At 37.6% G+C, this 12127-nt stretch overlaps 2 protein-coding genes across 2 annotated transcripts in view; both read right to left on the bottom strand.

The window, feature by feature from the left end:
• The window catches only part of LOC124384658 (leucine-rich repeat flightless-interacting protein 1-like), a 468068-nt gene that overhangs the window by 268938 nt on the left and 187003 nt on the right, over nt 1-12127 (bottom strand). The window lies entirely within an intron of this gene.
• On the bottom strand, nt 2312-7350 carry LOC124384595 (polyadenylate-binding protein 1A-like). The gene is given in 10 exon segments (XM_046847575.1): nt 2312-2458; nt 2569-2619; nt 2907-3040; nt 3163-3538; nt 3757-3907; nt 4039-4154; nt 4283-4479; nt 4706-4750; nt 4753-4888; nt 7335-7350. Coding segments are annotated over 9 exon segments (1266 nt in total). The 5' UTR covers nt 4883-4888; nt 7335-7350; the 3' UTR covers nt 2312-2392.

The following is a 12127-nucleotide window of genomic DNA, read 5'->3' as shown; positions in this document are numbered from 1 at the left end:
ATGAGTGGGCACTGGGGTTCTGCTCTGAAGCTGCTTCCCATCAGAAGAAATGGTTTGATCTGTTTCATAAGGTTTGTGCAGACAAAAATTTATAAGAGAACATGATTAAACACAGGTACCATAACCTCAATTACAATAGATTTGTATTTTTTAAAATTGCCTTTTAATTTTGCCTTTATGAGACCATTTATTAAAATGTTTTATATTATAGTTTTATATTTTATAGATCTTCATTTCACTTCACTTCTGCCCTCAGACTCTCACTAGTGTACAGAGATGATTGTGGATTAAACATATTAATGTGTGAATGTTAGATTTTCAATGTTTCTTCTTATTTAGATCTGTAAAAAATACCAAGACTAAAAGGTAAATAAAACCTGTGTTCCACACTCTTTATTGTTCTTTTACCAGGTCATAAGTGTTCCACCTGCTGCAAGTGTTCCACCTGCTTTACTCCACTCCTACTGCTGTAGCGCCCCCTACCTCCAACCCCACATTATACAGCCTGCACTTACATTATCACTGCTCATTCATTATTTTTATATTTTATAGTCATATTGTCTTTTATTGGATAGAAGATTTTGTGTTTTCTTCAAAAGGGAAATCAGATCTTTACTTTTCCAGCACACGTATGATTTTACATGAATGTCAGTCTGTTTTGTCGCCTTTTTTTTACTTTACAAAGTCACAGTTTGCTGGATCCTTCAGCAACAATTCAGCAGCCAAACCTAATGTAAATGTACCAATGCAGATTCATGCAATTGAAAAAGATCTTCATATGTCATCATCATCATCATTATTATGCTTAAGTTAATAATTTACAATATGTGCCTTTACAGCCTGGTAGTTAAAGTCCATCTCCTTCAGCCAGTCCTTCATCTGCATCCAGTCCTTCATCTGCATCCAGTCCTTCATCTGCATCCAGTCCTTCATCTGCATCCAGTCCTTCATCTGCATCCAGTCCTTCATCTGCAGCCACACCTGCTGTTTATTCCAGTTCTGCTCCTCTAATTATTTATTTCCGGTATTTTAAGCCACTCAGAGACTTGATATCATTTTACTGTTTATAAATATTTTTGCTAATATTATATAGTTGTGTTTTACTTTTGTGGATTTACTGCTATTTGTATCTATAGTTTTGTATTTGTATTTGTACCTTTGTGTGTTTGCATTAATAATACTTTATCGTTTGACATTTTGTAGCATTTTCAGTCATTAAAAATAAAATGTTTTATTGTACATAGAACAGTGACTCGTAAATTATTCTGTGAACCTGCTGAACCCATTATCATCATCATTATTATTATTATAATTATTTATATATATATATATATATATATATATATATATATATATATATATATATATATATATATATATATATATATATATATGAACTTTATGTGTTTATGATGTAAACAATTATAAACTCAATCTGAACAGAGTGGGGGTCATCCTGATTATGTTCCTCATCAAAACCCACTAAGAACATGAACGTGATCTTCAGTCAATTTAGTGAGAATCCATAGTCTGGATTCTTCTGAAAACACACACAAAAGCCCTACATCACCTCTAATCCTTTTCATCTAGTAGCAGCTCTACATTTAGCTGCAACTGCACTAATACTACATTACAAATGATACAAATGTACTATGATTTAAGTGAATCAATGCTTCAGTTCAGTGAGATTACAAGTTGGGTTTAAAGCTGTAGATTTTATAGGAGGGTGGATTTTATTAGAACATACTGTTCTTTCCTGATGAAGCATCAGTGGAATTCATGATGGAGATGCTGAACCAGCTGGACGTTGACACTTTTTATTTAATGGTTTATATATTTATAGTGTTTTAAATGCCTTTATTATACAGTTACAGCAGTAGGAACTGTTATAAGAGCTGGTGCACAAATAAAGGAAACACCCACACATGCAGAATAAAATTAGAAAGAAGAATTACAAACTATTTGTATAAAATCTCTATGAAATAAATGAAAATCATCAGGCTATAATACTGCACTGTATGTCACTGGCTAAAAAAGAGATATTGTAGTTAAAAAATATTGATGCATTAAAAGCTTTGATATTATAAATATGTATGAATGAAGGTTTAAAAGTGTGATGTTGATTTGTTGCTGGTTTCAGGAAAATATTTATTAAAATGTTCTTCTTTCATGCATGTGTATCACAATCACTTGACAAGTTCCTCTTAAAGTTCTTATAAAATGTTTAATAATCACGATTCAAAACACTCAAACACATTTACATTGTGGATTGTCTTTATTTATTTCCCTAAATAATATATTAATAAAAAAAGAAAAAAAGAAGTATATAAACAAAAAAATATAATAACATGCAATATTAATATCATATTTAAAAAAATTATAATTATTATTATTATAAATATATATTTTTCTTCTTGTTCTTCCTCTTTTTCTTTGTGCCAAAGAGCATCTTTGTTTCCTGAAAGAAAAATGCAGAGGAGTTTTAGTCTACACATTATACATGTGTGTGTGTGTGTGTGTGTGTGTGTGTGTGTGTGTGTGTGTGTGTGTGTGTGTGTGGATACTCACCGACTTGACTCCTGCTTCTCCTGTTTTGAGGATCATGTTCATTTCATCCACCTGCACACAAACACACACATATACACTTCTATCACACGTGTGTCACGTGCATATAAAGAGTGAATAGAGGAGTGATGTGTGTGATTATGAATAGATGTAAATGAGGAATTTGTGGGTGGGGTTTTGTTACCACATGACCAAAACTTAATCATCATATTAATATAATATTTTTTAACATAATAATACACTCGTTACTACAACCACTTATTACAAATCATTCCTAAATATAATATTACTGTGTGTGTGTGTGTGTGTGTGTGTGTGTGTGTGTGTGTGTGTTTGCTCACTTTGGCTCGCAGAAGATCAGGATCAGAAATCATGTTCATGATTTCAAAGTTGTTTTTACTCCCAATCAGCATCCATGAAATTTTATTCGCTTCAGCCGGGTGGATTTTCTCTACCAGAGGCAACAGATGATCATCTGCAGAGAGAGAGAGAGAGAGAGAGAGAGAGAGAGAGAGTGTTACTGAAACTGCGTGTGTGTGTGTGTGTGTGTGTGTGTGTGTGTGTGTGTGTGTGTGTGTGTGTGTGTGTAACACTTACGTGCCATCTGGATCTGCATTTCAAAATCTGCAGACTCCAACATGTAAATAGTTAAGCGCTTCTGAGGTGCTGCAGCCATGGATACATCCTGCACATCTGGAACATGAGATGGAGCTGGACTCTGTTCTACAGCTGGAACATGAGATGGAGCTGGACTCTGTTCTACAGCTGGAACTTGAGGTAGAGCTGGACTCTGTTCTACAGCTGGAACTTGAGGTAGAGCTGGACGCGGTTCTACAGCTGGAACTTGAGGTAAAGCTGGTTTCTCATCCACAGTTGTGCGCTCTTCTACAGCAGGAACTGTGTTTACTGCTGGGGCATTTTCTTTATTTGGCTCTACCTTCTGGCTTGGTGTGAAGGGAGTCATATTCTGAGTCTGTAACACAAAGACACACACAGCTGTTAACAGTGAATTTAATTTTGTTTTATCAGATCATCATCACTGCTAGCAGGAGGCTCTTGAGGGAACCAGCTAGAGGAGGTTCTTTAACCTTTTCAGCCAGTAACCCATTTAACTGCAATATTGAACTTTAGCATCAAATCATTTTAATGTGGACAGCATGGGGTGGTAGATGTTTAGGATACAGTCTTCACCTGCACATTCTTCATCTTCTGCACGTTAGGATGGACAGGGTTATTCTGGTGTTCTGGTCTCAGTAAGGTCTTCTGCTTGTTAATGAAGACCTGGGTGTGGTGGTTCCTCTCAGTCTCGCGCTCCTTACGAGACTTAAAGTGTTGGATGGAGCTGTAACACAACAGAGACACTGCTCTTACACACTGCTGTTAGTCTTTATGCCGACACCAGAAAAATGACCCCCTGACGCTGACTGAAATCCCCTCATATGACCAAACCCACACTTTATATTAATAGCTTACACTTTATGGCCGTTAAGAAGTTTGCCATTGAGTTTCTCCTTTGCCAAATTCGCCGCCTCTGGAGACTCAAATTGGACGTATCCATATCCTTTTGTCCCCGTCTTGTAACGGACAACCTTCAGGAGAGACACGTCATGTCAACACACAATTCATATCAAACAGATCTAATACAGGACTTTAGTAGAAAACATGCTAATCATGCTATACAGATGTTATTCAGATCCAAACAGTTTAAAGCACAAACCCTGCATGACAGGATCTTCCCAAAGACTGAAAACAGGTCAAAAAGGGCCATGCTGTCAATCTTCTCCAGGTCCAAGTTCTTGATGAACAAGTTCCCGATGCCACTTTTCCTCATGGTGGAATCCCTCTGAGACCACATGACTCTCATAGGGTTCCCCATAAGGAGCTCACAATTAAGTGTTGCCAACGCTCGCTCAGCTGAGGAAACAAAATTCATTACAGGTCATTCATTTCAGTAAAAAAGACTGGGGAAAGATGGGTGAGGAGAAAACACTCTCAAATTTTATTTAAGGCACAAAACCTGACCATATTCACGTAATAAAGTAGTAAAATAATACAGAAATTACTCCTGGAGTATTAAGTAGACAATAAACTGGTATAGATGCAGAAATAGTGTATTGGGGTTTAATGAGGATTTAATTACCATCGGCTCGCTGGTAAAAGTTGACGTAGGCGTAACTGAGTGAAACGCCGTGTTCCAGTTCCTGCAGATCCGGATGGAGTGAACGTGGCCCACAGAGCTGAATTTCTCCATCAGCATGTTTTCTGTCACTTCATGGTGCAGATCACCAACATACAGTGCTGAAATACTCGAATTCATTTTGATCTAAAAAAACAACAAACAAACAAACAAACTGTCAGTTATAAACAAGAGAAAAAACACCAAACCTACAGTCTTAAACAGAAAAACATCAGTATGAGTGAACTACAATCAGTTTCTACTCTGAAATGTTGAAAGATTTTAAAACATACAGGTTTAAAGGATCTTACATTTCTACATTTCAGTACAAAAATAAAGTTAACAAAAAGCACAAAACAGTGTAAAAAGTATTCAGAATAACTATATATATAGCAAAGCTACTTATCAGGTACCTAATAGTCAGTAGTAGATGAACAGTTATAATGTTTATCAGTCGCTGCTGCTGCTTTTATTGCTTCTGTGTGTTTGTTTGATGGTTGTCAAGGAGATACTAGAATTTTGATGATGACGTCATAGACATCATCATCATTAGCCTCATGCTAGCCGTGTTTGCTAGCGCTGTTTTTGTGTTAGCTAGTTTCTTAGAAGATTTGACTAAAAGTTTATCAAAAGATAAATACATTCGTTATTAAGACACTTATAGTTTATTTATAGCTCACTAAATGCAGAATATTTAGAACAAGGATGAAAACTATTGAAGCTAAGATTAGTTAGCCGGCTAATTAGCCTAGCTCAGTGGTTCTCAAAGTGTGGGACGCGGCCCTCTAGTGGGGAATAAAGATATGACAGGTGGGGCGCAATGAACGGCAGGATTTATTTATTTATTTATTTGTTCTTCATTAATGATTTTCACCATGAATAAAGTTTATACACTTAAAGCACCACAAACAATGTTTTAAAAATCTATTCAATGGATAAATTTGTGACATTGACCACAAAAAAACAAACAAACAAGTAATTCAGCAGACAAAAAAGGTAGATGTAGGAGCTTAAACCAAAAATTCAGCCTTAAAGAAAATATAACTGTTTTATCCTGTTCCTTTTGCCACATCTCATCTCTGAGAATTTTCAGATGTTGCTACACTGAAAACTAAATACAGATCTCAGCTCAATATTGAACATGACTTGAGAGTGACAGTATCAAGTCTACAACCCCGTTTTAAACAGATTTATGAAATGAATTTGCTCTATTTTGCAAAGTGACAAAAAGTCCAAGAGATAACTACACCTTTATTTTCTCTATTTTTGTTTTTGATGTTAGTTGATGTTTATTTAGAATTGGATAGTTCAATAAATTAGACATATTTTCAACTTAAATAGTCATCAATAGTCTGTTAAGGGGTGGGAAGAGGGAAAAGTAGGGAAGGAGGAAAAGAGGAAAAAGAGAAAAACATTTAAAAAAAGAAAGGAAATGGAAAGATGATGGACATTTGTTATGGTTTTTAGCAGATTGATGTATATATTTGATAGCAAACTGCCTTTTTATCTGCTTCCCAGGGAGAATCTCTGATGTGAATGACGCCGGTTCGAATCCCACTTTGACAAATTTTTCCAATAAAGAGGCATAAAATGTATGTATATTTATTTTCTTAATGCACTTATTAAACACTTTTAACAAAAGTTTATTATATGGGACATGTTTTGTATTTCTGTTTATTTATATTCTACTTAATAATAATAATAATAATAATAATAATAATAATAATAATAATAATAATGATGATAATGGGTTCAGCAGGTTCACAGAATAATTCACGAGTCACTGTTTTATGAACGATAAAACATTTTATTTTTAACTACTGAAAATGCTACAAAAATGTCATGCAAACACACAAAAATACAAATCCTAAAGATAGTGAGGAGTTAATAATATTGAGAAGAGGCTCACCAGCTGTATGTAACACTTTCTTCAATAGATCAGTAGGAATGGGATCTAACTGACATGTTGTAGATTTAGCTTTGGTAATAACATTATACAGCTCTTCCTGTCCTGTACATGTAAAACAGTGTAGATGTGGAGTTGTAGGTGAGATTGTGTCAGGAGATGCTGTCAGAGGTTGGACCGCCACAATTGTTTTTCTAATGCTATACATTTTTTCAGTGAAGAAATTCATAAAGTCGTCACTACTAAACTGTGATGGAACACATTTTTCAGATCCCTGATTTGTAGTTAATTTAGCTACTGTACTGAAAAGGAACCTGGGATTGTTTTTGTTGTTTTCTATGAGTTTGCTCAGGTGTTCAGCTCTAGCAGCTTTTAGCGTCTGTCTGTAGCTTTGGGTGCAAGTGATCTAATGTTTAAAAAACCAAACTTTAGAACTTTTTGGTGTTTGCTTATCTGGCATTTTTCAGTTTTAACTGCAATAAGATTATTTCTGGATCTTGTGTATTTAATTCTTGGTTTTACTACATGAGGAATAGATACGGTTTCTATAAACTGGCTGTGTGTGAACTTGTAACTATTATATATAACTATAACCTGGGCGGGCCGCGTTGTAGGTGCGCTGGACCTGGGCAGAGAAACACGCGGAGTTGAGGTGCTGAGAGCGTTAGATTCAACCCGGGAATTTACCTGGGACGAGTGAGCGTCCGCCCAGGATGTTTCCAGCGCCGCTTTCCGCTCTCGCAGCTGGGCATCGAACGAGTTCTCACCTGTGCTCAAAGGCAGACACACAGCCGGCATAGTGCTTATAATAGCAGATAGAGTTAAGATACAGAGATGTGATAAAGTGAGAGGGAATGAATATAGTCAACACTAGTGATAGTCGAGTTAACTAACTACAGGCACAAGTCAGGAAGACAAAAACAATTTAGGATTATTAAAAGAGGAAAAAAGGAGAGATAAATAGTAAAGTTTGTTTGAAAACGCAGAAAGAAAGTCAAACACAAGAAGCTACGTCAAAGAGCCGTCATGAGACAAAACACTTGGCCATGCTGTCACCATCATCATAATCAGTTTGGGGGCATCAGGAAAGTCTGCAGAAAAAAAAACGTTACCACAGACTGAAAATACACTGTTTAGATAAAATACATCACCAACAACAAGACACAATTGTCTTCTCTCTCTGTATGTTTCTTACTTCAGTGTAGAAAACTCTTAGTGAGGAACATCTCTTTTACTCCATCACAGGTCTGCACATGCAACAACTGCACTGTAACATCATCACTTCTACATGAGTTCTTCTACAGCTTACCGGTAAGTGTGCCATTACTGCCACCTAGCGGATAATTTACAAATACACTCATCATGACAGGTAGGTTCACACCTGTATTGTATTGTAATGTATGTCAAAGAAACACTGAAACAAATAGAAGACAAAGTAGAATAAGAAAATGACTGTAAATTGGTTTTCATAGAACATGTAGGAATTTGAAGCAGAAGTCAGAACAAGAAAAACACAGGTAGGGACGGGACAGAACTCACTATTTCTAGTGTGTTAAAACAAATCCAGACCTGGATGGTTGCCCTACCGATCTAACAGCATTTGCAAACTTCTTTTCTTTCTTGCAGTGAAGAATCACTTACACTCTGTTTGCTCTCTAATCAGACTGACGACATAAATGAGGTTGGAATGAACACAGAAGTGAAGTCAAAGTAGATTCTAAGTAAAACTCACAACATGCATGAGGTTGTTCATCATTCATGGTGAGATGTTCAGCTCTGCATAGATCACTTTCTAAATGTGTGAGAGATCAGTGGAAAGATTTTGGGCCCTGGATAAAAAAATGTAAGGAAACAACACGCTGGGAACCGAACCTCAGACCCCACTGTAATGTAGAACACAGACACACTGTATGACATTAAATCAGTTCACATTTATTAACAACATCCCGACTTCCCAAGCCATGGCATAATGACACCAGACTCTTTCTCCAAATAATTATAGAGGATCCTCACATACACAAAGCTTCTGTGTCTAAACTGCAATTTCTTGGGGCATCTGATATCAGAACAATGTAAAACTTAAAAGACAAAAAAAAGCAGGCAAAATATCCCTGTGCCCAAGACCAAGGAACAGCTCATGTATTTCCTAGGAATGTGGTTGCAGGAATTTTCAAGACTGGAAACTTCCCATATGAATTATCAGGAATATTTAGGTATTAACAGGAATTAATAGAAATAAAGATGGAATTTACAGAATTGCAAGTTATCCTATAACAGGGAACTTAAATGTAGTTAAAAAATAACTTGCTTGATAATCAACCAGATTGAATGCAGTTTCAGTTGAATAAATCAGAACACTGATACACACATGAGCACACAGTATTAAACTGTGCTTTTCAGTGGACTACTGTTACCCCAACACACACGCACGCACGCACACAAACACACACACACACACACACACACACACACACACACACACACACACACATGCTCAGCTCTGCTTGTGTCTTTCTCCTTTTTCTCCTCATCACCAGTCACTAAAACAGAGCACACTGATTAGTCCCATCAGCCACAGATCTGCTTCTCACCGCTCGTTTCCCCGGCTCCACCCTCCATTCACCAACCGCCGCTCGTGCACCCGCTGCTCCATCCAGCAGTAGTGTTCAGGTGTTGTGAGGTGAATCCAGTGTTAACCCTGTCAGAATAACTGCTGAAAGATCATCCACTTTCTTGTGCCAATCCATGTGATTAATTATAAAGTACAGATGTTTAAGTGAATCAGGTTCTGCCCACATTAACTGTCAGCTATATTGCTTTCAGAGCTCAAAATGAACAAAGCACTAAAGCTGCAAGAAAATACCTCAACTTCAGTTTCTGTCAAATTCCTTTTCTTAGAACATGTAGGAATTTGAAGCAGAAGTCAGAACAAGAAAAACACAGGTAGGGACGGGACAGAACTCACTATTTCTAGTGTGTTAAAACAAATCCAGACCTGGATGGTTGCCCTACCGATCTAACAGCATTTGCAAACTTCTTTTCTTTCTTGCAGTGAAGAATCACTTACACTCTGTTTGCTCTCTAATCAGACTGACGACATAAATGAGGTTGGAATGAACACAGAAGTGAAGTCGAAGTAGATTCTAAGTAAAACTCACAAACATGAGGTTGTTCATCATTCATGGTGAGATGTTCAGCTCTGCATAGATCACTTTCTAAATGTGTGAGAGATCAGTGGAAAGATTTTGGGCCCTGGATAAAAAAATGTAAGGAAACAACACGCTGGGAACCGAACCTCAGACCCCACTGTAATGTAGAACACAGACACACTGTATGACATTAAATCAGTTCACATTTATTAACAACATCCCGACTTCCCAAGCCATGGCATAATGACACCAGACTCTTTCTCCAAATAATTATAGAGGATCCTCACATACACAAAGCTTCTGTGTCTAAACTGCAATTTCCCCTACATGCACAACATGATGTGTTTTCTTCATGTAAACAATGAGTCACGCCTCAAAAAAGGTTAAAAACCACTGCCTTATGGGTAATAAAAGACCAATAATCAGGATCTCAGGTCTACATTTCTTACTATGGAAGTAAACAGGACCAATACAGAACAGTTCATCAGACAGGAAGTCACTTATAGTTACTCAAGTAAAGTAACAAAGTACATTTACTCAAACACTTTACATCACACACACACACACACACACACACACACACACACACACACACACACACACACACACTCTTGTGACCTACACCAACGTTTCAGTTGAATAAATCAGAACACTGATACACACATGAGCACACAGTATTAAACTGTGCTTTTCAGTGGACTACTGTTACCCCAACACACACACACACACACACACACACACACACACACACACACACACACACACACACACACACACACACACATGCTCAGCTCTGCTTGTGTCTTTCTCCTTTTTCTCCTCATCACCAGTCACTAAAACAGAGCACACTGATTAGTCCCATCAGCCACAGATCTGCTTCTCACCGCTCGTTTCCCCCCGGCTCCACCCTCCATTCACCAACCGCCGCTCGTGCACGCACCCGCTGCTCCATCCAGCAGTAGTGTTCAGGTGTTGTGAGGTGAATCCAGTGTTAACCCTGTCAGAATAACTGCTGAAAGATCATCCACTTTCTTGTGCCAATCCATGTGATTAATTATAAAGTACAGATGTTTAAGTGAATCAGGTTCTGCCCACATTAACTGTCAGCTATATTGCTTTCAGAGCTCAAAATGAACAAAGCACTAAAGCTGCAAGAAAATACCTCAACTTCAGTTTCTGTCAAATTCCTTTTCTTTAAGGACATCAAACATCACTGACTTTACTAAAGTGGATTTCAAGAAAAAAAATGCCATCATTGAATGCTCTCTGTGATGAAGAGACATTAGACATGATTGAAATTCAAAATCTTTATTTATTTAATAGTGTTTATTGTGTCTCGCTGTAGTAAAAGTGTTCAGACTCTCTGTTTCTCTTGTCTTCTTCTTTTTTTTCTATTTCTCCTTTTCTTTTGAATGTTTTCTTGTCTCAGCTGAGCAACAATTTCCTCCCATCGCTCTCGGACTCTCATATAATGATCTGTTTTATTCTCTGAAGTCTTCTTTTCTTCCTCACAGAGATTCTGGGTATCCTGGAGCCCCCTGTTGGTCTGAAGCTGTAAGTTGTTCCTCTCCTCTATGTCAAGTTTAGTTTTCTCTCTTTCGTCCTCTTGTTTTTCCTCAAAATCCAACGTGGGCTCAAACTGAGCAACACGTTCCTCCAGTCGCTCTTTCTCTCTGATCAAATGATCTCTCTCCTGCTCTGCACTATTTTTTACTTTCTCACAGTTCTGAGTATCCTGGAGCTCCATGGTGGTCTGTTCCAAAGTGACCTCAAGCTGAGCAACATGTTCCTCCAGTTTCGTTTGTTCTCTCGTCCAGCTCTCTCTCTCACAGTCTACAGTTTTCTCCAGTTCCTCATGGATTTTCAAGGAAGACTGGAGCTCCATGGTGGTCTGTTCCAAAGTGGCCTCAAGCTGAGCAACATGTTCCTCCACTTTCTTTTGTTCTCTGGTCCAGCTCTCTCTCTCACAGTCTACAGTTTTCTCCAGTTCCTCATGGATTTTCAAGGAAGACTGGAACTCCATGGTGGTCTGATCCAAAATAAACTCAAGCTGAGCAACACGTTCCTCCAGTTGTTTTTGTTCTCTCGCCCAGCTCTGGCTTCTCTCAGTTATGTCCTGTTCCTGCTGCTTTCGCTCAGAAGCCAAAGTAGCCTCCAGCTTTTGCACCGTCTGTAGCAGAATGGCTTTCTCTTCTTTCTCTTCTGTTATCTTCTCTATCATTAGAAGAGAAAATGCATCCAAGTCTTTCTCTACTTTCTCCATGTGTTCCAGCTTCTCCTTCATTTCAGCAATCTGCTTAGTTTTCTTTGTTCTTCTGCTTTGAAAAAACT

This window comes from Silurus meridionalis, chromosome 4, assembly GCF_014805685.1.
Source record: "Silurus meridionalis isolate SWU-2019-XX chromosome 4, ASM1480568v1, whole genome shotgun sequence".
In the NCBI taxonomy this organism is placed as follows: Eukaryota; Metazoa; Chordata; class Actinopteri; order Siluriformes; family Siluridae; genus Silurus; species Silurus meridionalis.
This window is presented reverse-complemented; position numbering and strand designations above follow the sequence as displayed.